The sequence below is a fragment of the Cyanistes caeruleus genome, chromosome Z (assembly GCF_971803275.1).
Source record: "Cyanistes caeruleus chromosome Z, bCyaCae1.hap1.1, whole genome shotgun sequence".
Lineage (NCBI taxonomy): Eukaryota > Metazoa > Chordata > Aves > Passeriformes > Paridae > Cyanistes > Cyanistes caeruleus.
Genome location: NC_141732.1, coordinates 15,019,600 through 15,043,819, shown reverse-complemented (window position 1 = coordinate 15,043,819; position 24,220 = coordinate 15,019,600). Strand labels below are relative to the sequence as shown.

The 24,220-nt window shown below is 43.9% G+C and overlaps 1 protein-coding gene across 1 annotated transcript; it reads right to left on the bottom strand.

Annotated features, from left to right (window-relative positions):
- Positions 1-14,649: 14,649 nt before the first annotated feature.
- Positions 14,650-20,882, bottom strand: LOC111945093 (uncharacterized). The gene is made up of 6 exons (XM_086868787.1): positions 19,854-20,882; positions 19,422-19,606; positions 18,222-18,342; positions 16,476-17,142; positions 16,011-16,125; positions 14,650-15,641 (listed from the first exon to the last, which is right to left on the bottom strand). Exons 1-4 carry the CDS (start codon positions 20,809-20,811, stop codon positions 17,132-17,134), a joined length of 1,275 nt encoding a protein of 424 aa, XP_086724913.1. The 5' UTR covers positions 20,812-20,882; the 3' UTR covers positions 14,650-15,641; positions 16,011-16,125; positions 16,476-17,131.
- Positions 20,883-24,220: the final 3,338 nt, after the last annotated feature.

The window sequence follows — 24,220 nt, the reverse complement described above, 5'->3', positions numbered from 1 at the left end:
ACCCTTCCCACCTCTGTTGCTGTGGCAAATAGTAATTTGGTATAAAAGAATACAGTTCAGGAAAAGAATACAGTTTAGTAAAAAAATTACAACTGATAGATAGAATTTGCCAGGAATTCAGTATGATTAAAGCATAAGAAAAACTGACCGGGGTGCAGAGGCTTCCCACCCTGCCTCACGTACAAAACAAAGCACTACAAGCTAACCTTATAAGCTGTATGCTTATACATATTCATGAATGTTTCCCATAACTTTCCTCTTAGTTACAATTTTTCTGACTTTACCTCACTATTCTTCATGGTGCATGCTTCACTTGTTGTTAGGGGGTCTTCAGTCTTCTTTTGGTGGTCTTTTGGCAAAAGCTTCTCCTTTTCCTCGTTGTCCCTTGGATAACCTTACAGGTTTGCGCCCGCGTACAAAGCATTGTGTTATGTGAGTCTACTCATTAGTCTGATATTTACTGATTTTTAGGCCCAGTGCCTAAATTTGTCCATCTCAAGGCTGTTTTCATCTTGGGGCATCACCCAAACTACATCCTGTTCCTCAGTTTTAACATGTACCATCTGTAAAGGGGTGCATCTCTCTTGGAACACTGATTCTTTTGATTGCTTCTAATAACCTTAATAACAGTTACCATTTAGTTAACACTAATCAATTCCATTTATTACAATAAGACACCCCAAGAATCACACCACAGGCCTGAGACAATTACCCAAACACTTCTTGAACTCTGTCAGGCTTGTTGCTGTGAGCACTTCCCTGGGGAGCCTGTGCCCAGCCACTCTGTGGGTCAAAAACTTTTTTCCTAGTACCCAATTTAAATCACCCTGACACAACTTCATGGCATTCCCTTGGGTCTTGTTTTGGGTCAGCACAGAGAAGAGGATAGTGTTTGTCCCTCTGCTACCCTACCCTGAGGAAATTGTCTGCTATGGGGTTATCTCTCACTAACCTCTTCTCGGCTGCTTCCATCACCTTGGTCTCCTTACTCTGCACACATCCTAATAGTATGATTTATTTAATATAGTGCAGTGCCCAAAACTGTCCCCCGCACTCAAAGTGAGGCCACACCAGCGCAGAGGAGAGTGAGACAATCTCTTCCTTCACTTGACTGGCAATGCGTGGCCCGACGTGTTCAAGGTCAGCCCTCCTGGCTACCAGAGCACCCTGTTGCACATAACATTTTTTAACAAGCTTGGGACAAGATGGAACAGATATTGAGTAGAAGTAGAGGAGATGTCCCAGGATCCAGAAAAGGGAAGACAAAATTTCACTGTCTGTGCTTACATTTTACTTGAGTTCTTTGTGCAGGTGCTTCAAAAGGCAATGACTCATCTGTGCCAATCTCTCTGACCAGCAGTGTCAGTGTCCCATTTGTATGTGTGTCTGTTTCTCTGAAACAGGTGTTTGGTAAATGGAAAAGCAGCAGCTGCATCCCTAAGCCTGGTCAGAGATCTCATGTCCTGGGGCACTGGCTGGGCCCAGCACAAGCAGGAGAGGTCCTATCCTGGACAGCTGGTGGAGAGGTCCTCTCCTAACATCTCTTAATAGAAAGGATAGAATATGGGAACAAAGACAAGAATTACAGGAGACATAAAAAAATAACATAAGTGTAGCAATCTAGAGATGAGATGTAACAGGGAAGAGATATAAAACAAATTGCTTGAGAGCAGATGATGGATAAAACTTACTCAAATAAACTCTATTATTTTTAATTATGTCAGCTCTTCTAGGAAATTACCTCAAGCTGCAGTATTTAAAGGCTAATTCTTCAAGCTTTGGCTTCTGTGATTTTGTGAGAGTGTTACTTCAGTTAAACATGCAGCAAAGTCAGCCTTAGATAAGCAGTGGTTTTAAGCACTCTTGACTACATCTAACCTTCCAGAATTCACTAAATTGCCTTATATTCAGGTAAATTTATAATTAATTCTATAGGGTAATTAGTAGTTCTAAGACAGTGAATGACAGTCATCATAAATCATGCAGACCATTTAGTTCTTATGAAAGATAAGTAATGAATTACATGCTCTTTCCACAATGCAGCCTAATATCTTGAAATGCATGTTTAACTTTTAATTTAATAAGCTAGTGGCACTAGTGTACAAATAAGTGAAAAAAAATTTATATCAATATCCTTAGATCAATAATTGTATTTTTAAATGTTTGACAGTTTAATGTAGATCTCACAGAATAGGCACCACCAAAGATCATGCTCATTAATGATGATCACTCATCCTTCCTTTTGTCAGAGTTTTCAGTCACAGGTCTCTGCCTCTTCAGTCGCAGGTCTCTACCTCTCTTCTGTGAAAGCAATACAAAAATCTCCTATCCAGTGTCAAATTTCTATAAGAAAATAATGATTGACAGTTCCAATGAACATGACTGCCATGTCAGTTAAGCTGGTTCATATTCATATATATTCAATATAGTCTAATATCCACTTAAAAAGGGAATTTAAATCTCCTGGGCTTAAAAAAAAAATTTGACATTAGCAAAGTGTATGTGATGAATAGAGTTCTCTGGAAAATAGAGTGAAAGGAAAGAGAAGAAAAATTCTGCCTTTTTTTTTTTTTTTTTTTCTTTAGACCTCAACATATTTAATATACCTAACATCTACAGCCAATTTGAAAGTTCAAAAGTAAAACTATAATTGGAATTTTATTTTCCAATGCTCTAAGGAACATTTTTATATCAATATATGTCATAGAGATGTCCAGATTTTGCTTTTATCTCTAGGATACCAGAAGGGAGCCTATAATTAGCAGAGGTTTTAATAAATAGAAAAAGCTAAAGGAAATGTGTTCCTGTCTAGCTGAATTTTAATACAATTAAAGCTTTAAATTTTAATTAAATATGTAAAAATTAATCAGTTCCTGTGGCAACTAGTTCCTCTAATATGGTCAAAACACCACAAATAATGAAAAAACATATAAATCAACTATTTAATACATTGAGAGGTGGACAGTTTTTTCAAGATGGCTTTGCAGAAGAAGTTATTCAAGCAAATACATTAATAGTTCTACGCAACAGATAAAAGAATAAACAATTATGTTATTAGGTTAGGCAGTTAGTTTAAAGCACTAGCTCAGTCTTACTCAAATGCAAAACTTTTTCAACTTTTGATCTTCAGTTTTCAAAGATTTTTTTCTTCTAGAGTCAGATGAAACTTCTGCTCATATAAAACTCAGTTTTTGCAAGTGAAATCTATTTTCTGAAGAAGTTAGTTGCAGAAAAGCAAATAAAAACCATAAAGGAAATAAAGATTATGCAACTGACTCTTGCGTGCATTTCTTAATATGCTGATATAAACCTACTGTTAGACCAAAAGAGAGAGATGGGTATGGTAAGTATTTAGAATTTTAGATTCTAAAAGTTTGTCACAATGCTAGGTTCTGTTCTGGTAACCCTATGCTCTCAATTAAATCCTTAGAGAACTGTACACACCTTTTCACACTCAGGGAACAGAAAAAAACAACAAAAGGAAGCAGAATTTTGTCTTGATAAATGTTGGTATAGTCAGAAAAGCCAAACACTTTTATCATCTTGTCATAAAATGCTTTCATTACTCATTATTAGACTCAGTTCACAAGGAATGACACTGGCATTTCTTCTCTGATGGAAATTTCTTCTGCTCAGAAGAACAACTTCACTCACAGCCCACCGTACAGTTGTGGCAATAAAATACATGGTTATTCTAATGTTTGGAGCATTGAACTTCACATTGGAAATAATTATCATAACTGGTATACCAGCTTTGAGTTACATTGCACCATTTATCAGAGTCTCCCAAAGAAGCCTGCAAATTTGAAGTATCCCTTGCCAAATGAGTGTGAGACATAGCGTGAGATCAGCTTGTCTCATTTCACAGATGACAAACTGATTCACACAGCAATTTGACAGCTGATCTATGAATCTTTTTCAGAAGATAATATAACACTCTCCATACTGAACATCATTCCAGTTCTACTTCTTTCTGTTTTTCAGAAAAGGAGTAGACCGTAGTATGTTGGCCTGTGTTAGATGTTTTTAGACCATGTATTCTGTAAAGAAATTATTGACTGTAATTTAACTTAAAAAAATACTACAGTGATTTCTGGTAACTATTTTTGCAAATTTATTGGTGGGGAATTGGGAAAAAAAATCCCCAAAATTATGAATGATGGTATGTTTGTACAAATCCTTGGCCTGGACTTGTGAGTTTTTCCCTATAATCTCATCTTTTGAATATATTATCCCTAGGGCAATGCATGATCAAATATTTTTTATTACAGTTATTTCCTGTTGCTAGGAGGTGCCATTATCATTGGAAAGAGTTCCCAGATTTGTTTCTAGGGGGTTATCTACATGTCTGGGCTGACACACCAAATTCCCCCTGCCACAAGGCAGGTACTCAGTGCTGCCCAAAGACATGTTCAACACTTAGAGGTATTCTCCTGCCTCAACCTGGCCTAGGGCTACATGCTGGCCTTTCAAGAAACCAAGAGGTGAGTAGGGATCCCAAAATTATACAGTGGCACCCTGTAATGGTTTTAAAGCAGTAACTAAAAAATTACTTATTTCTTGCTGTGAGATATGGATTAGAACAAGAGCAAAACAGGCTTAAAACTTAAAAAGGAATAAAGAAAGTTTATTAACAAAACTACAAGAATAAAAACACCAGAATAAACTTCCAGAATAGTCTTTTATCCCCCACTACCTGACCATTCTTTTGTACACGTGACAACATAGAGACAGAAAAACTTCAGAACTTCAGTGGTTAAAACAGTCCCAATTCCTGCTACAGTCTTTTCATCAGTCTTTGTAGAGAAACAGGAGTCTCCTTCTGCTAATCTATAGAGTTTTTCACAAGAAAACTATTTCTGTTATAGTTTCCTATTACCCTGATGCCAGATGCCCGGAAATCTTGTTATCAGAGCTCACTCCTCCCATTTCACATCACTCTGAGGTGTGTGTGGGCCATGAGTCTAGGGATGTCATTTTTAAGGATGAGTTTTTCAAAGGCAAAAGTTCTCTTCATCTGTCTCTGTGAGCTTCGCTGGAAAACAGTTTTCTCTTTGCCCTCAAGGCTTCTAATCTTCGCTTCACTCTGTTCCAGCACTTCACTGTATCATAATTACTCTACTTTTTACTCAAAATCCACACTTTGAACACTCCACTCCTCCCAATATACTCTGTCATGAATTAAAGGAGTTTTTTTTCAAGACCTTATTGCCCATCTCCATGGCTTTAACAGAAAAATACTTCAGCTTATGAAGCATCTCCTTTTTCTCTACCTTTTCTGAAGTTTCTTTTCTTTACTGTTTCTGATAGTTTATAATGTCTCTTTACATGTTGATCACTCTCTTTTTCTCTCTCTGGATAAAAGGATTAATCTGCAAGTCTCATCAAGGTAAGGAAAAGTTTAAAATCTTGCCCAGGTTTTGTAGATGGTTCTGTGACCTCTGCTGGAGCAGCAGCTGGAGTTGTCTGCGATGGAAGATTCTTCATGGCTGCTCTGGAGAGTGTGATCCCTGTCTCAGCACACCGCAGGTCAAGAGCTTTTTTTTTCCTTTCTTTACTCGGCAGTCTCTGGTGAATTCAGTCACAGCAAAAACTGCAGCCGAGCCAGGGACCGGCCTGGCCCGGCCAGAGCCCGGGGCAAGCCCCGCAGGCCCCATCTCCCAGCCGGGAGCCGCTGGGCCCAGCCCAGGCCCTGCCCGGGCCGCATGGCCTGGGCATGGAACGGGAGGCCTGGAGCTCTGTTACCTTTCACAGCCAGGAAACAAAGAGGACAAGAGAGCTTTGACTGTACACCTTAAGGGGGTGTTTACAAGTTGACTTCACTTTTTAATGGTCAAAACTGCTGTCAGTTCTTAGAAATGACTGATACTTGGTCAGGAGGAAAGACTCCCATCAGTCCCCAGCAGCTTCAACTTCCTTAGCTCCCAAAACCACCTTAAAGGTAAAGCCACCCCATGACACACCGTGAAATGGAATCAGGTAATTTTTTTATTTTAAACTTCACCCCTTTTTAGCACATATTTCCTATTTTTCACTGCACCCATATTTCTCCCTTATTCCCTCCTCTCATTTTCCCTGTTTCTGCAGCCTGGATAAAATCCCCAAGATCAAGTCACCGCTGGAAGAGCAATTCCTGAGTACTTCCAATGAAGGCACAGCCTGAGGACTCAGGTGGTCCTAAAAACCCCACCTGTGTTGTCCCACTTTAGAACTCAATCTTGAATAATTGTTATCTGCACAACCTCTCCAAGAGTCTCCCCAAGTTTTCCTTCTTCTTCATCTCTTCTCCACCCCTCCCACGGAAATCTCAAAACTCTCCTTTCTTAATCCAATTTTTTTTTTTGTCCAAACTCTTTAACCCCTTTTTTTTTTTCACTCAAAATCCATTTTTTTTTTTCTATAAAATCCAATTTTTTTCCTGCAAATCCCCCTTTTTCTCCCAGCAGGTCTTCCTGTTTCCCCAAAAAACTCCCCCTTTTTACCACAAAATGCCTCATTTTCCTGTAAAATCCCCCTTTTTCACACCAAATTCCTATTTAGTTTAGGGTAAATTTGGGAGAGAACTTCTAAATGGGGTTCTCTCAGGAAAGCAAAATTTAAATGACTCCTCTCTCTAACTGGTTTGGGAAAAAAGAAATCTCTTGGGAGAGAAGTGGAAAAAACCGTATATTTAACAGAAATTAAATAATATTAAACAATAAAACTTCTCACTGTTCAATGGAATGGCAAATCCCAGAAGAAAAGTCTTTCTCTTTTTTGGTGTAGCTTGGTTCACTTAGGTTCTTATCAGTTTCTCTGGCACTAGAAAGTGCCGAGGCCCAAGCCCTAGTGGGCCAGAGGCATGAGCTCCCAGGGTTTGTCTGGGTGTTTTATAGTCTAGAGTAGGTTTGAACAGATCCAAGGAAAAAAATAAAAAAGTCTAGGGAATTTCTCTGTTTTAGCTAGATACCAACTAACTAACTGTAAAAGAGAAGCTGTGTCCTGCAGTCTGTCCCTGCTGCAGACACCACAGTCCAGGAGAAGGATGTGGGGGAGTGATGTTTTCTTTCAACACAAAACTGCGGCTTCTTCTTCCCCCTCTTTGCTCTCAGAGCCAGTCTTAAAGGTGCAGAACTTAATATAAAACATAAACCAGGCGACTGGATATACTAATATTATAAAGTCACCCCAGGACATTCCACTCCTTATCCCCATATCATCAACTTATTACTAAAATTAATATATATTTTAACTTTACAACACATTCATTATATACAGACAAGGGAATTCTTTCATGGTTCTCACTTAACAATCAGATCTCTCTGAGGTACACATTGCGTTCTTCTATCTTTCGGTATTACCTACTATGTGTAACTCGGTCTCTGAGCAAAGACAACTTTACGAATGGGTTTGTCTGTACTTGAAGTAGAATTGATTTAAACTGCCTTTTTAAACAAACTTGTGAATGTACTTCCAGGACTTTTTTTCTGTTTACTGTATGCAGGGGTATAGATTGGGCTGGGCCTTTTTGGTTGGTGGAACTTCGGGCGTTAACTATTGTTGCAGTCTGTTTGTTGATTTCGTTTGTACAATTTATTGATTTGTTCCTGTTATTCCCCCCCATGGTTTTTTAATGGTTTTGCCCCCTTTTGTCAATTTTGTAAACCCCTCCCCTTGTTCCTGAACTGTAAACCCTTCCCTTTGTTCCAGCACCCTCCATGCCCCTCATGCCCATGCAATTCCCTTATTGGCCTTTAGTACTGTAATCCCCTCCCTCGACTCCTCCGCCGTTATGCCCTGATTGGTTCTTGAGTTGTACACGCCTATGTTTAAAACCTGATGCATGGAGGTGCTCGGGGCTCAGTCTGTCTTGTCCTTCACCTTTCCAGTCCATTCCCCTGTCACTGCTCCCTTGTCCTGCAATAAACCTGGTTCCTGGGAAGTATTTGGGGCTCTGAGCCTCCTCCATTCCTTTGCCGAGACCCACAATGGCGAAACCGCAGAGCCTAACGGCGGAGGGCTCTGAAGGTTCGGTCTGGGGAAAACTCACTCCCAGACCGTTCCCCACTCCTGGCGTTGCCAGTGGCCAGAGTGAGAGCTAGCCAAAGCGTGGAGGGCCGCGGTGGGCAGCGTCAAACTATCTACGTGGCTTTTGTTGACTACTCTTTGGGTTTTTACCTTATGGATCATCCTGTGGATGGGGATTACAGCATTTTGATTTGTCTGATACTGCTGGCAGTGCACCATTGAGGTGGCAATTGGTACCAGTTGTTTTTCTACTTTCAGGTATCTTACTTGTCATGGGGTGACTTTACCTTTAAGACAGCTCCGGGAACTGGGGGGAAGCTGAAGCTGCTGGAGGCTGATGGTAGGGTTTTTTTCTGACCAATTATTGGCCATTTCTGAGAATTGGCGGCGGTTTTAACCATTGAGAAATGAGATCAACTTATGAACACCACCTTAAGATGTAAAGCCAGGGCTCTTTTGTTCTCTTTGGTTTCTGGCTTCTGACGAGGGAACAGGCTCTGTGTCGGCCTCTTCCCCCCAGCTCCAGGCCAGACAAGGCCGCTGAGGGCGGGGGGAGGTGGGGTGGGGTGGAGGAATGGAGCTGGCTGGCCTGACTTGGTTTCCAGTTTCTGCTGCTGGACTGAAACATGACACCATGAACATCTGCAGCTTTCCAAGACTTTAACTCCTTTACTACCTGGATGAGACTTAGAGATTACTTCTTTTCCCAGAGAGAGAGAAGGAAGAGAGAGAGAGGGATAGTCAACATGAAGAAGACATCATAAAGACATCAAAGACAGTGAAGAAAAGAATCAGATTTTAGAAGGAGAAGAGAGAATAAGATGATGATTTAATAGCTGAAATATTTTTCTGTTAAAGCTATGGAGATGGACAACAGTGTTCTGAAAAAAGCTCCTTTAATTCATGACAGAGTATATTGGGAGGAATAAAGTGTTCAAAGTGTGGATTTTGAGCAAAAGGTGGAGTAATTATGATACAGTGAAGTGCTAGAACAGAGGGGGGAGAAGTAATAGTTGAGATTTGGGGCCTTGAGAGGCAAAGAGAAAGCTTCTGTTTCCAGCGAGGCTCACAGAGACAGATGAAGAGAACTTTTGCCTTTGAATAACTCATCCTTATAAATGACATCCCTAGACTCATTGACCCATAACACACCTCAGAGTGATGTGAAATGGGAGGAGTGAACTGATGGCAGATTTCCAGGGAGCTGGCATCAGAAAAATAGAAAGCTATAAAGGAAATAGTTTTCTTGTGAGAAACTCCATAAATTGGCAGAAGAAGACTTCTGTTTCTCTACAAAGACTGATGAAAAGACTGTAGCAAGAATTGGGACTATTTTAAACACCGAAGTTCCAAAGTTTTTTGTCTCTATGTTGTCATGTAAACAAGGGAATGGTTGGGTAGTGGGGGAAAAAAGGGTTTTCTGGAAGTTTTATTCTGGTGTTCTTATTCTTGTAGTTTTGTTAATAAACTTTCTTTATTCCTTTTAAGTTTTAAGCCTGTTTTGCTCTTGTTCTAATCCATATCTCACAGCAAGAAATAAGTAAGTTTTCTAGTAATTTTTTAGTTACTGCTTTAAAACCACAACATTTATTTGGTGCATTGGCTGGGAAACGAAATTAGCAAATCTAAACCACTACATTACTGCAGATGGGTTCTCTGGCTTAGACAAGGTGTTCAATTGTTTGACGTTCTCTGTCTTTACAGCTTCTATCTTAAATGCTTACTTGAGTTTCTTTGGGTTTTTAAAATACTCACTTCGGAGAAAATCTATGCTGAAAATGCATGGGGCCTCTGGGCTAGTCACATCAGGGTGTGTTTTCCACTCACTTCCACTCAGGCTTACATCAGCTTCTACTAAAGTTTTGTGATCCCCCTGTCACATCAGTAATAGGAACAGATTCTGCCCCCACATCTCGTGATGGGATTAACGTGCACTGCACACCAGTGTCAATTAAGGCTTCGTATTTTTGTGGTTCTGATGTGCCAGCTTAACAAATGACACAGTCTAAAAGACACGTTTTTTCCTAGCCTCTACCTGGTTAGAGGCAGGGCTCCTCTAAGTTTGGTTATTTTTTTTTTTTCTGTGCGTATTTGTTTTGGAGGTTCTTTCAAAGGGATCAGACATGTTGTTATCATATTTTGCAGTTTGACTACAGGCTGTAGGAGACGCTTTCTGGGGACGGTCAGAGACACGGCAAAGACCTCTATAATCGAGTTAAGTGTTAGAAGTTTATTTCAGGGCGTGGGGTAGAAAGAGAGAGAAAGAGCGAGAGAGCGAGAGCAAGAGAGAGAGCAAGAGAGGGCAAGAGAGAGGGCAAGAGAGACGGAAAAAAAAGAGAGCGAGAGAGCGAGAGCAAGAGAGAGAGAGCAAGGAGCAAGAGCCAGAAAAAAGAGCAAGCAAGAGAAAAAAAAAGAGAGACCGAGCTCTTCTATACCACTACTTATATAACCTATACCTTTGAATATTCTATTCCTTAACTAACCAATCTTTCTAAGTATACTAATATAGTAACATTTGTGTACAACCTATAGAAATCGCTATTTTTGCATATTTTTAGTTATCTCAGGGTCCTTCAGACCTTTCCTTATAAGGCTGGGATGAGGGGTCTCAGCTTGGTTTTATTGCAGGAAAGAATGTGTTCTGGCATACCAGCCCAGTTTCTCTGAATTATTCAAACCGTGCTATCATTTGTATTTCTTCCTTAGCCTTTCTGGCTACAAAATCATATTTATAATTTCTTTCTAATTCTACCTTCCCAACAACAGGCTAGTGGAGTGGCTTTTTTTTTTTGGTGGAACTTCTCTTCTGAGTCTTGCTTATTTATGTACTTGTTTTGCCAGAGCAGCAGTAGATTTTCCATCATATCTCTTCATGTTTTTTCTACAGTCATGCAGGAAGAGCTACAGCTTAGCTCATAGTTTTTTCTTTTTATCTGGAGAACTTCTGTGTTGAGTACCAGGGCTCCTGGTCTGTACTGTGCTGTGACTGGAAGAAGGTTTTCTCTGAGTTTCTTGAGATTTTCTTCTGTTTTGTCTTTCAAGTTTTGCAGACATGTTCTCACAGCTGCAATTGTTGCCTGTATAGGGCCATGCACAGTGTCTACGTATGCTCGGAGCATCTTCGCCATATCCAGCACGGTCTCTTCTCTGTCATCCCGCTTCATCGTTGCTAAAGCAGAAAAGTATTCTTGTGGCCCAAGTCGATCAAGTTTTCGCCACATCACAGATGTGCATGGCACCAAGTCTGGATTTCTAGTGTTTAAGTTATTCACAATGACAATCTTTACTACTGTTACTTCTCTCAAGAACTGAATTCTTTGTTTTGTGATCTTCTAATGAGTTTGTTGTATATAGAGATTGTCTGCGTACTGATATTTTTGTGCCACACTTCTCAGGACCCATTTCCGGAGACTATAAGGGTCAGCCCCCCTCATCATTCCGTGGTCGATAACCGGATCGTGTGACAGGGATCCCAGATGCTTCGCTTCAGTCCCGTCCAGAACTGTAGCCTCACCTGCAGCATTCTACAGACAGACTAACTAATTAACTACAGATTCATCAGGTCATCGAGTGTAATCCTTTCTTAGGCCACAAAGGTCCTTCAGGGAGAAGGGCTCACCAGTGCCTTCTGATTTTGTGTCAGTTGCTGTTCTTGAGGGTCCTTCCCCCACATCGCCATTATCATAATCTACTGGCCGATCGGTTTTGGTTTTGAATTTCATGCTTCTCATGGTAGGAGCAACAGACACTGGCTTAGGCTCACCGTCTGGTTTGGCTGCTGTCTTGGGTTCACTGTTTGTTTTAGTTGCTGGCTCGGCTGCAGCTTGAGTGACTGGGGTAGCTGCTGATTTATCTCCCTGCCCTACAGTATCTAGCAGCATGCAATAAGCATATGCTAGGGCCCAGCTTATTGCAATGAGATTTTTTTTTTTCCTTTAGAATTATCATAGTAATTTTATTCTAGATATTTCTTTACTTTATTTGGGTTTTGAATTTGTTCACGTGAAAATTCCTAGGCTGGGGCATGAGAAAATTTCTTCAGGGTCCAGCTCATTCTCTCTTAGTCTCTACACTACTCAGTATTTCTTACACCTGAGTCTACTTCTGGGGAAGGGGTCTCGTTATTCTTCTGGATATCACAGCCCTCACTCTAGAGAAGTTGTAGACAGTATAGAGGAAGCTTAAGAGCTGAAATACTAGGAAAGTGATATCCTTAACACTCAGGGGAAACTGGATATTCTCAAAAAGGGACATAACAGATTCAAAGGAGAAAAAGGAAAGGAAAGGGTGAAAAGCTTCACCTCTTGTTCTTCTGACAAACTGGGTGTAGTTACTAATAAACCCCCAAAATGTGCTATGGGATAGGGAGGCAGGGTCAGAAGAATAAACTCTAAGCCAAACATACTTGGCAGAAACTTCAGTACTTCTATGAACTTTTTATAAATTATCAGCGAGCCCAGCACAGTAACTATTCTAATCTGTGTTCTTCTACTGTAAAAGAGGGAAAAGAAAGATATTAAAGCTTTAAAAAATTTAGGGACTAGATTTACATGAAGACCTCCACCCTGAGAGACATTATGCATTTAGACAACATGGCTACTGACTGCTTTATTTCAATACAGAGTACATAAAACCAAAATACAAATTAGTAATCAGTACAGGTTTTTCTACTTTCTCAAGCCCCACATTGAGCTCCAAGAACTGTATTTGTCCTAGTTCAGGGCAAATTTGGGAGAGAACCTCCAAATGGGGTTCCCCAGGAAAGCAAAATTCAAACTACTCCTCTCTCTAACTGGTTTGGGAAAAAAGAGATTTCTTTGGAGAGCAGTGGGAAAAAAATGTTTATTTAACAGAAATTTGAATAATATTAAACAATAAAACCTCTCACTGTTCAACAAGATGGCAAATCTCAGAAGAAAAGTCCTTTTCATGTGGTGCAGCTCAGCTCGCTCAGGTTCTTATCAGTCCCTCCGGCGCCAGAAAATGCCGAGGCCCAGGCCCTGGTGGGCCACAAGTGTGAGCTCCTGGGATTTGTCTGAGTGTTTTTCAGTCCAGAGCAGGTTTGAACAGATCCAAGGAAAAAGAAAAAAGTCTAGGGAACTCCTCTGCCTCAGCTAGCTAAAACAAACTAAAAGCTGAAGAGAAGCTCTGTCCTGCTATCTCTCCATGCTGCAGACACCACAGTCCAGCAGCAGGATGTGGGGGAGTGATGTTTTCTTTCAACAAAAACTGCGCACTTCTTCTCCTCTTTCACTTTCAGAGCCAGTCTTAAAGGTGCAGAACTTAATATATAACATAAAACAGGCGATTGAGGATACCAGTATCATAAAGTCACCCCTGGACACATACTCAAAACAAAATAGTTTATATAGTATTATATATATTATATAGTATTATATATATATTATATAGTATTATATCTTTGTCAGACAGGTTGTGCAAAACAAACCATTTTGAAAATTACATTTTTAAGCAACATTATTATTGCAAATTACATGTAAGAAATTACATTTAAGCAATATTATCACACGTTGCACAAATGTAATACAAGATACACTACAAAATATATATTTTGTTTGTGGTTGAATGCAATTTCTCATAGGTACCAATGGTTTAACTACCATGCCAGAAAGAAAAACAAATATTCCTGACAACTGGACTCTGGATTATTGACACAAATGTCAGAAGAATCACTAAAACTGACAGCAGTTTAACTACTAATGTACAACTCTGATGAGTTTGGCAGGAGAAAAACAGCAATCAATATGAGTGATCAGCAAGTCTCATTTATTGGTAACTCTAAAACCACTTATATAGCATCAATAATTAGGCTCATACGTAGTGCAAAAGCAAGCTCATTCTTGGATGTTTCATTTAAGGTCAACTCCACCTAGTTCCACATTCCTGCGATCGCTCATCTATGCTGAATCTACATTCTTTTGATCACAGTGTCCTGTTCTCAGTTAACAGTTATCACTAAGGTCTTTCTGACCTTGCAACATCTCACACCAACTGTACTCTATTGTTGTTTAACTTCTCCTCAGCTAACTGCTGCATGGGAACATGACCTTTGCTAGCTAGCCATTCCTCTATAATTCCCTGTTTTCTTTTTATAAAAAAACTGCAGAAGTAGCTGCCTTCTTGATCATGTTTTGCAAACATTGCAGCAAGCAAGGAATAAACAATAGTATAATCACAATGACCAATATAACAATAATTGCCATTTGTGCCAAATGTTTTAACTATCCTGTGAGACCTAGGCATTGAAACCATTCGTCCAATGGATTTGTTTCCACGGTTAATTTTTTCATATTTTATTGTAATTGTCGAAGATGAGCATGAATAGACACTGAATGTTCAGAAAGATTCATGCAACACATCCTATCAAGGTCCTCACAGCCATGGCCCTGTGCTCATAAAAAATCAATAGCAACTCTATTCTGCAAAACAGCATGTCTAATACTGTTCATGTCCAAAAGCAAATCAGACAAAACCTTTGATGTAATATTTACCTGTTTTCCTGTCCAACATGCCAGTTGTCGTAACTGTGTTAAGGCTTGAGCCCTCGCTCGCAGACACCCGTCTTACAATTACAAATGGCTACACCTGCGCTGACAATACATTACACCATAGAAATCTCAGTTAAGGGTCAAAAAAGGCATTTATTAGATTATTAGAACAATGCTATGTAAAAATATACAAATATTGTTATGCAAGAATATAGAAATATACAAGTACCAAATTAAATTATATTAACAAATCATAATTTATTTCCAGCCTCTATAACTCACGATACATAAAAATCAATTAGATGTTTAACAATTTATTACTAAAAACATACGGCCCATATAGAAATACAAAAATATGCTTTCCCTTTCTAAATAACATTGTACAAATAGTGATCACAGCTGACAGAACTATACAACTCTACCACTCCATACACATTTCAATGGAACTAAATACACAGCTATACACAAATACATATAAATGTGTATAACTATAACTATCTACAGAAGTACATATGGATTAAATATTACATACAATATAAATAAACATATATATATAAAACAGACCTATATAAAAAAATTATAAATTTTTATAAGTATAAAAATATCAAGCTAGATATCCATACAACTGCATCAGTAGAAATGTACACCTATACATCTGGATACATATATAATTCCACATAGAAATGTCAATTCACAGATAAAAATATAAAAATACACATATCTACCTATGCAAATACCAATATACCTATTTAAAGAGGCAAAGCACTATAATTGCATCAACAGAAATAGATACCCACACAACTGTATACATAGAAGACAGATTTTAACACAACTATAACAACATATATGTATACTTATATACACATATGTAATTATAAACATGGATGTGTATAGATCCATACATATGTACAAAGAATACATCCATAAATAGAAAAACATATATAGGAAATATTCCTATACAAATAGGAATATACATATATACATATATAAATATCCGCATAATTATTCCTCTTTATGCCCTCTTTAAACAGAGGGAACTCAGCCCTCCCGTCTTCAAAGCCTCTCCCTCTGTCTCTTGCTCCTGTGCACAGCAGCTCTCCTGGACAGGGACAGCAGATGGGACATCTGGGAGGCAAAGGGAACACCAAGTCATTATTGGGACCTTTCCCTTGGCAGCACCTGCCCTTCCAGCAGGGAAGGGAAAACCTCAGAGCCTCCCCAGCAGGGCTGAAAGAACAAGCAGGCCAAGCAGGCCAGCGTGTGGCGAGCGCAGTCGCGGCGGGACTGTCCTGCATCCCCCGGCAGGCCGGCACAGCTCCCGGGCCCTGCCGGCACAGCTGCCTTGCCCAAGGACAGCCCCTGTGCCGGCCGGGGCAGCAGCGCTGAGCAGCCCCAGCACGGGCAGGGGCCGCTCCTGCCCAGCCGGGCAGCGCCCACGGCCAAAGCCCACGCCACCCTCAGCCCTGCCCGGCCTCACCGGCCCTGTGGCCTCACCCAGGCTCTCGAGGTGGCAGCAGCACGTCCCTGTTCACTGCTCTTGCTCCTGGCCTTCAGCTTCTCCCTGCTGGCTCCTGGCAGTGTCTGGCTGGCCTCAAGGTCTTCAGGACAGCTGTGGCAAAAGCAGAGGCTCTGGAATTGGTTCCGAGGCCTGGCAGAGCTGCAGTCCCGGACCCCTCTGTGCTCCCTGCTGGCTCCTCCATCCCCTCAGCCCCGCCGTCCTCTTGGCAAACTCCCAGCCCCCCCTTCAGTTTCTTCAGTCCCTCACAGTTCTCTCACCCCCCTCAGTCCCTTCTGACCTGTTCTGTCCGCTCAGAGCTGGCATCTCCCTCTGCCTGTGCCACTTCCCTGTCACCTCAGTGCCACCATCACCCTCTGCTCCCCCACAGCCCTCAGTGCCCCCAGCAGCTCAAGGTCACCGTCCCTTCAGCGTCACCGCCTCCTCAGCCCCCTCAGTCTCACCGTCCCTCAGCAGCTCCTCAGGGGACAGTGCCTGGGGCCACCGGCAGCTCCCACCGCTCCAGGGACAGCCGGGGCTGGAACTGCTGCTCCACCTGGCCCGGCCCCAGCTCGGACCCAGCACAGGAACAGGGGACAGAGGGGGCACAGGGGGAAAAACAAGAGGTGAAAAAGGCAGCCGAGGGCAGAAAGAGGTTAAAATGCAGCCTAAGGCTACACAAACATAAACCTAGCCCTCTGAACATCTATATTTCTCTTCAAATATAACTATCTGCATTTATAAATAGAATTTTAAGTATGTGTATATATGTATATTAATTTTACTCTAGACATATATAAATTTAAATTAGAAAATCTATAAATGTAATTCCATATAAAAATATATATCGCATCTATAACTAGATTTATCTACCCTTAACTATGCAGATCACTAAATAGAGATCTCATATATAATTATAATCTATATTATATAGAAATATATAAAAGAATTCAATCTATAGAAACAGAACATTAAAATCGATAAACATAACTATAAGAATTACTTAATAGAACTATAGAAATCTATACATGTAGAACAGAGGGATTCTACCTGCCTGGTGGTCACAGGCCCTCCCTCTGTCTCTTCCTGCCGTGCAGGACAGCCCTCCGGGAGACATCCCTCAGATGGCATCTGGGAAGCAAAGGGAACACTGAGTCAATACTGGCTCCTGTGGCTGGGGCCCTGTTTGCCTTGGGCAGCAATTGTCCTGTCAGGGACTGGAGAAGATGGTCTGAAAGGCAGACTCTCCCTTGGGAATTTGAAGCCTGCTCTTTAAAGAACAGGGATCCTTCCAAGTTTCCAAAACTGTGTGAAGCGTTCAAGTATCTCAATAAAGTCTCGGCACCCACAGTGCAAATGGCACCCACGAGAGCCTGAAACAGAAGACGGTCCCCTCTCCCACAAAGAAGCCCTGACTTGTTTTTTTCCTCCGTGCTGACAGAAAGACCTCAGGCCACGCTGCAGTGGCTGAGGCTGAAGGGTGCTGTGAGCTGAATCATGAACCAGCTCCGTGATGTCAGATCTACAAACTGCCCTCTACAGTGAGCAGTACCTGCTCCAACTTGACCATCAGCTCTGACAGGACAAGCTGGTAGGGAAAGAGCTCCCTACAAGGCCTGCAGGCTGCACCGACTTGGCCAAGGATTGGATCCAAAGGGCTTCCTCTCTCCTCTTAGTCTCACTAATCTGGGGTCACTCAGGCTTTTCCTTGTGTTACCAGATTTGTCATTTTTCAATTAATTGGCCTCTGATGTTCTGCTCTCTTTGTTTCTCTTGTGTCTCAGGACAGATTCCAGCAAACTGGTACTACAGTCAGCGATTTCGACTTCTGCCCTCATTTTGCACTCTTTTTTTCCCCCCTGTTCCTTCAAGAAGTGCTCAGCCCAGCTTCCCCTGTCACCCTGCAGAAAATTGATCCATGGGCTTCAGCACAAAACTGGGACACCCAGCTTGGTGACGCAGCTCCCACAAGGTCAGGTTTATTCTTGGCTCTCTTGTCACAGCACAGGACTCAGTGTCAGAGCCTCTGGAAAAGTGTGGAGGGCAGGGCTCGGGGAACTTGTGCCAGTGCAGGACTTGAACTAAAGGCACCAGGAAGCACGGACCCTGCCGACAAGAACTCAGCTCTTCTGATCTCCCTTCCTGTCAGGGACAGGCTCAAAGCAGCCATGGGCCAATGGGGCTCAAACCAATGTGGGCTCTCTCCTTACCAGGCTCCTCAGGCTCTGGGCAACTGTCATCGCAGTTCTTGGTGCCAGATGAATCTTCCTCTGCTGCAGCCTCGTTCATGGGTTCCCTTCCTGAGGACTCAGAGGCAACATGAATATTCCCCTTGAAAGAAAAGCAGAAAGAAAGAAACCCAAAGATCACTCAATATTTTCTTGGAATCACATCAGGGCTACAATAACCCTTCTCCACTCCCAAAGGACGTGGAGCAGAGGCTGGGGAGGAACACTCAGCACACAGTTCACATGATAAATCTTTTAAATTCAGGATTCCATGGCCAAGGCTAAATGGAAGCTTTTACAAAATGACCTCTGAGGCAAAATATGAATGCAGAAAACCAGAAGACACCAAATGAGGTGATGTGCCCTCATGCTCTGACCCTGACTTACCCCATGAGCTGTAAGAAATCAGCCAGCAGAAAGCCAGGGGCTCTCCTTGTTGCCAACACAGCTGTCAGTAAGGGCAGAGCTTGCTCCCAGCACTGCCCAGGGCTGTGTGCTGCAAAGCCACACACAAAGCACACACTTCTGGCTGGGAGTCTCACTACCCCACCCAAGCACTCAGACAATCCATCACAAGGTGGTGCTCTTTGGAGCCCTCTGCTGCTGCTGCCCCATATGTATGACCCCGGCAAACGTTTATGGACCTAGGGTATTTCCAGAATCAAATTTTCCACTGGCAAAAATCTCTGAGTCTAGAGAGTAGCAAAAAAAACCCAAAAACCAAACCACTCAAAAGACAACCAAATACTTCTATTCCACCAAGGAAGTAAATGCTCAAGATTAAGCACCTGCAAATGTTGCTCAGACAGAAAGATATTCTTACTAGGACCAGTTGCAGAATATGCATCCCTTCTGCAGTAGCCCATCCATCAGAATCCTAAATGGTTCAGAGCCTGCCATGTTTCCTATTATTGTGGAATAAAATGTTTTGAACACTGCTATGTGTGAATTTACATCATCACAAAAGACATCCCATTTGAGCATAAGATAATGGTAAATCCAAAAAATCCCACTCCCCACCTTGAGTCTGCCCTTCCTCAAGCATAAATGTACTGCAGGCACTGGGTCTGCACATTAAGAGAGAGAGACACATTCAACTGAAGCAGCTTTTGCTTCTGAGCCACAGAACAGTGTTAAAAAGCTCTCGGTCCAGCCCCTTTTATTCCCATCCAGTGGGGTTACCTGAGCAGAGGGAGACTTCTCAGACAGGGATCTCCTGATCTCCCGAATCATTTTCTCCACAGCAAGGCCAAGATCCAGCGGTGGAGATTCCTCTTCCTTAAGTGCGCTCTCTGCTGAGGCCGTTGATGCTGCTGCACAGGCGGCACTGCCAGGTGGAGCACTGGAGGCTGAATTGCCTGGAGTGGCTGCAAGAATCCAAACACCTTGTGGTCAGGCTCCAGAATGTGGCTTTGGGATGCAGAGCTCTGCTGCTGCCTTGGATGCAACACATTCAAAGGAAAACTAGGCAGAGAATCTTTTCGCCTTCTAGAACCCCCTTGCTAGCAGGCTTAACATTTTCTGTCTCAGAATGACACAGCATTGTGGGAAAATACTTCCAACCGCCAATTTTCAGGACCTTTTGGAAAAGCAAGGCTAGAATTCTTTTCCTACCTGGTGGGTTGTAGGCTGGGGGCTGCTGCTCCCTGTGGAGCTGCTGGAAGCTGCAGGGCTGGATCCTGACCACCTCCCGGTCGGCCGGAGGCAGCTGCTCCCCATAGAGCTCCTGGAAGTGGCTGGGGGGCCCCTCCCGGCCGAGAAACAGCGGCCGCTCCCCGTGGAGCCCGAGCAAGTCGCAGGGCGGGATTCGGAGCAGCTCCCGCTCGGCGGGCAGCGGCCGCTCCCCGTAGAGCTCCTGGAAACGGCTCGGCCCCTCGCAGCGGGCCGGCCCCGGCCGGTCCCTGTGCAGCAGGTGGAAGCCGCAGGGCGGGCGCCGGGTGAGCAGCGGCCGCTCCTTGGGGGGCTGCTGGAAGCGGCCGGGCCGGGGCCTGCGCAGCTCCCGCCAGTCCGGCAGCGTCCGCTCCCTGTGCAGCAGGAGGAAGCCACTGGGCAGGGGCCTGGGCGGCAGCGGCGGCCGCTCCTTGGGGAGCGCCTTGAAGCGGCTGCGTCTCTCCCGCCCGTCCGGCAGCGGCCGCGCCCTCGGCAGCTGCCGGGAGCACCTGCTCCTGTCCCCGCCCGCCGCCGGCCGCTGCCTGCTGGCCGCGCTCCGGCGCTCGATGCGGAGCAGGAGCTCGGGGCGGTCGCGGCGAAACCAGGGGTTTGTGTAGTGGAGCCACGCCCCGGCATCACCCGGCGCAGCCGCGCCGGCCCGGCCCGGCACCTTGCGGAAGCCGTAGCGGTAGAGCTGGCGCACGAAGCTGAGGAACCGCGTGGCTCTGAAGGTGTGCGGGGCTGGCCCCTGGTCGCCGCCCGGGCTGAGAAGCTCCCGCTCGAAGAGGGAGCGGTCAATGAGCAGCCCCTGGGCCTGGCTGTCCCAGCGCACGGAGAGGACGCGGGGGCTGTTCACCAGGCGCCACAGCTTGGCGGGGAAGGTTCTGGCATTGAGGCCGGCGGGGAGCGGCAGCTCCGCCATGGCGCCGATCGACGACTGTTTGCCACAACGGCCGCGGCGCAACGGCCTCAGCCGCACTGGCAGCGCGCGGCCTGAAGGGGAGCGCTGCGCTCGGCCCCGCGCGCGCCAGGCCCGGCCCCGGCACGGGCCGGACTCGGCGGGGACGAGCGCGGCAGAGCCGGGGCTGCGGGCACAGCGCGGCGGCTCTGGGGGCTGGCCGGACACGGCCCGGCAGGGGAAGGCCCTGGAGAGGGCTCTGGGAGCACTGGCAAGCTCTAGCCCCACCATGTATCGCGTGCCTGCGTCACTGTTGGTGACAGAGGGAAAGGATGTCTTCGTTGCCTTCTGTCTTCGTTGAGGAACGGATGAAAAGGGGATGTTAGAAAACATTCTTTGGCAGCAGACTGGCTGGTTTTTTTCTGGCCATCTCTGCCTGTCTTTGGCAGAAGCAGCACATTTCTAATTATTTGGAGTCAGCAGCAGCAGGAAGGGGCAGCAATTCTGTCAGCATTGACATCAAAGCTAAAGTGCTGCACCCTGGATGGGTGTTGCTTTATGCAAGGGATTCGTGGCGTGCAGTTGTTGCAATCTCACGCTGGTGTTTTCACAAATTAGGGTTGCATGTTCTTTCCTCAGGAATTACCTCTTCTTTCCTCTGATCTTAGGAGAGTTCAAATCCAAATGCCTCCTGCAGCCAACTCTTGCCAATGTAGACTGCCAAAGGAGATCTTGCAATGGAGAGACACCGCCTAGATCTCCTGTGGAGAGATGCAGGAGGAAGTTTTTTCCCTTTGTTTTGAAGTCTTGTAGGGGAGCTGCTTCTGCTTTGGGGAACACACACCACTAACGTGTATCCTGGCCTTGCAGGTTCATTCCTGTGCCTCCTGACACACCACAGAGACTTGGAGGCAGTTGTGCTGGGGCAGAAATTTCTGTCTGGGAACTTTTTGAAATGCTTCCATTATTCTTTTTTTTTTCCCTTCCTCCCCACCCCCCCCCCCCCCCTTTTTTTTTTTTTTCCTGCAGAAATATTGCCATAATCTTTTGCTTCTACAGCATCTTTTTCTTGTCTTTGGGAACTTCCCTCTGCTGCCCTCCCAATCAAGCCAGTTCCCTGTGTTCCTTCCCAAACTGAGGAGCAGCCCATGGCCTCTGCTCTCCAGCTACAACAGAAAGAAGTACAGAGCCTGCTGTTCTGGGAGAGGAGCTTCTCCTTCCTGCCTGCTTTCCCTTTGGGACAGGTTGGTGGGTGTTTATTTGATAAAAGGAGATTTAAACACTGAAGGAGCTGCGTTTCAAACTGCTCCATGCTTGAGCTCTTCTGTGGGTATTCTTGGGCAAAAGGCCTCTCTGTATGAGCTCCCAGTGGGCAGGTTAAGGAAGGAGGTTGGTATTTCAGGGTTGTAACTGCTGAAAGCAGTTAGTTTCTAGAGGTGTCCAAAGCTGGGAGTGTCTACTTTTCTTACATGCCTGCAAAAAAGAAGTGGCAAAGTGGGAATTCAGTTTGCAGAGCTAGCGATTATGTGTGTTTTCCAAGAAATGGACTGGCAGAGAGGCAGGTCTTACGCTGTGAAAAACAAGGTTCGTTTTCTTGGTAAAATCTAATAAAGGACAATAGGAAACAAAGATAATAAAGCAAAGATTAACAGCCAGGTGCTTGGTGTTCTGCCAAGAGCACACTTGCTATTTTGGGGACACCCTTTATATATCTTTTTTATTGTATCAGCCTGTTGCATTTTTATAAACAATTACATGTATTTAAACTTTTCCTCTAACTACTTTACATGTGCCAAGAACTGTTTAGCATGACTCCTCCTCAGGACCACCTTTTTAGAGCACATGCATTCCCTGGCTGTGATTTTAGTCTGTTCTTATTATCACCTCCAGTTTGGGTTTTGGTCCATACTTTCTTCAGACTGTAGGTGCTGATAGTTGCAATATCAGTAGCAGGGGCCTTCATCATACATTCATTGGATGTTATCCCAGCCAAGCAGGCAATTCAACTACCACAAGCATAATCATATCAGCTATTTCACTACTGCACCTAAGTTTAGTTAATAGCAGAAAAAATCTATAGCAAAATTACTTGAACATTATACGGATAATATCCATTTCAATATTTTGCAAAAAGCCAGTGTTATAATAGGTATTTATAACAGTGCAAAACTGACTGTCTCTGTTTTGGTGGTGAGGAGGGTCAGAGACACAGACACACTAGCTGAAGGAATAGTGTGATTACTATCATGCAGAAGTGCAAAAGAGAATCAGAAAAGGATAAGCTCAGCAATGTACTTCATTATTATTACAGAAGCTTGCTTCTAGTTATTAAGAAAGATACATCATCAGATACCCTAATACTTTATCCTTCATCCAGATCCACACATCAGCTGGATGAAGCTGGCCCAGCCAAGCCCTGCAGAGCTACAGCTGAGAACTGTGAAATTGTGTGGCGCCCCCACCTTTGCCGGCCACAAGGCTTCTGACTGAACTGTGAGAGTAGCCTGGCTTTGACAGTGCTGAACGAGCAATCTGACAGAGCTTCTGATGTGGGACATCTGATTCATTCTCCTCTTGGTTTTATCCCTGAGCCTGGCCAGGACTCAAGGAGGAACCAAGGCCAGGTGTGGCCTTGTCCAGTTTCTTAATGCTGAAAGGTGAAGATGTGTTTCACCAATGAATGGATGCATAGATCATGTTGATAGTACTACTTGGTTAAGGTGCTGATACATAGAATATTTGGTTGGAAGAGTCATCTAGAGAGCAGCTGTGGCTCAGGGCCTGTTGTTCAGGCCTTAGTTCTTCAGTATTTTGTGGTGCAAATCAATGCTGTGCAGAGCTGGAAACAAACAAGTCCCTCTTTTAGCACATTTCAGACAGGGAACAGGATTAGCATTGCAAGGCCAAGAGCACAAGTCCATCACCCTGCATTTGCCCACAGGAAGCTGTCCAGACCAAGAAGGCCACTCCTGCCCAGGTGCTGAAGTGCCCAAAGCTGCCTCCCCGCTTGCAGCTCTGCAGAGCCCATGGAGCTTGGGGTCCTGGGCAGCCAGGGCAGCCCAGCTGCCTTGGAGCACAAGGAGTGTCCCAGAGAAGCTGCTGCCCTTTGCTTTGTAAATGTTTCTCAGAGTCTTGCCATTAATCCACAGTATCTCACATGTGTTCCTTTACTCTCGCAAATATAAGACAACTTTTTGAGAAAAGTGACTGACGTAGCTTCTGCTGCTGGTGGTGCTTTTGTCTGCACGTCAGGGCAGGTGATTTGAACCAAGGACGGAGTCCATAATTGACACCTCCATTTTGCCAAGTCGAGAAAACCATTCAGAATTGGGCTACTGATGCTGAGCAGGTTTCCTAGTTTTTGGAAAGTTACAACCTTAAAAAGCCAACAGATTTTCCTCCATGAGTGTCGTTCCGATTGGGAACGGCTATA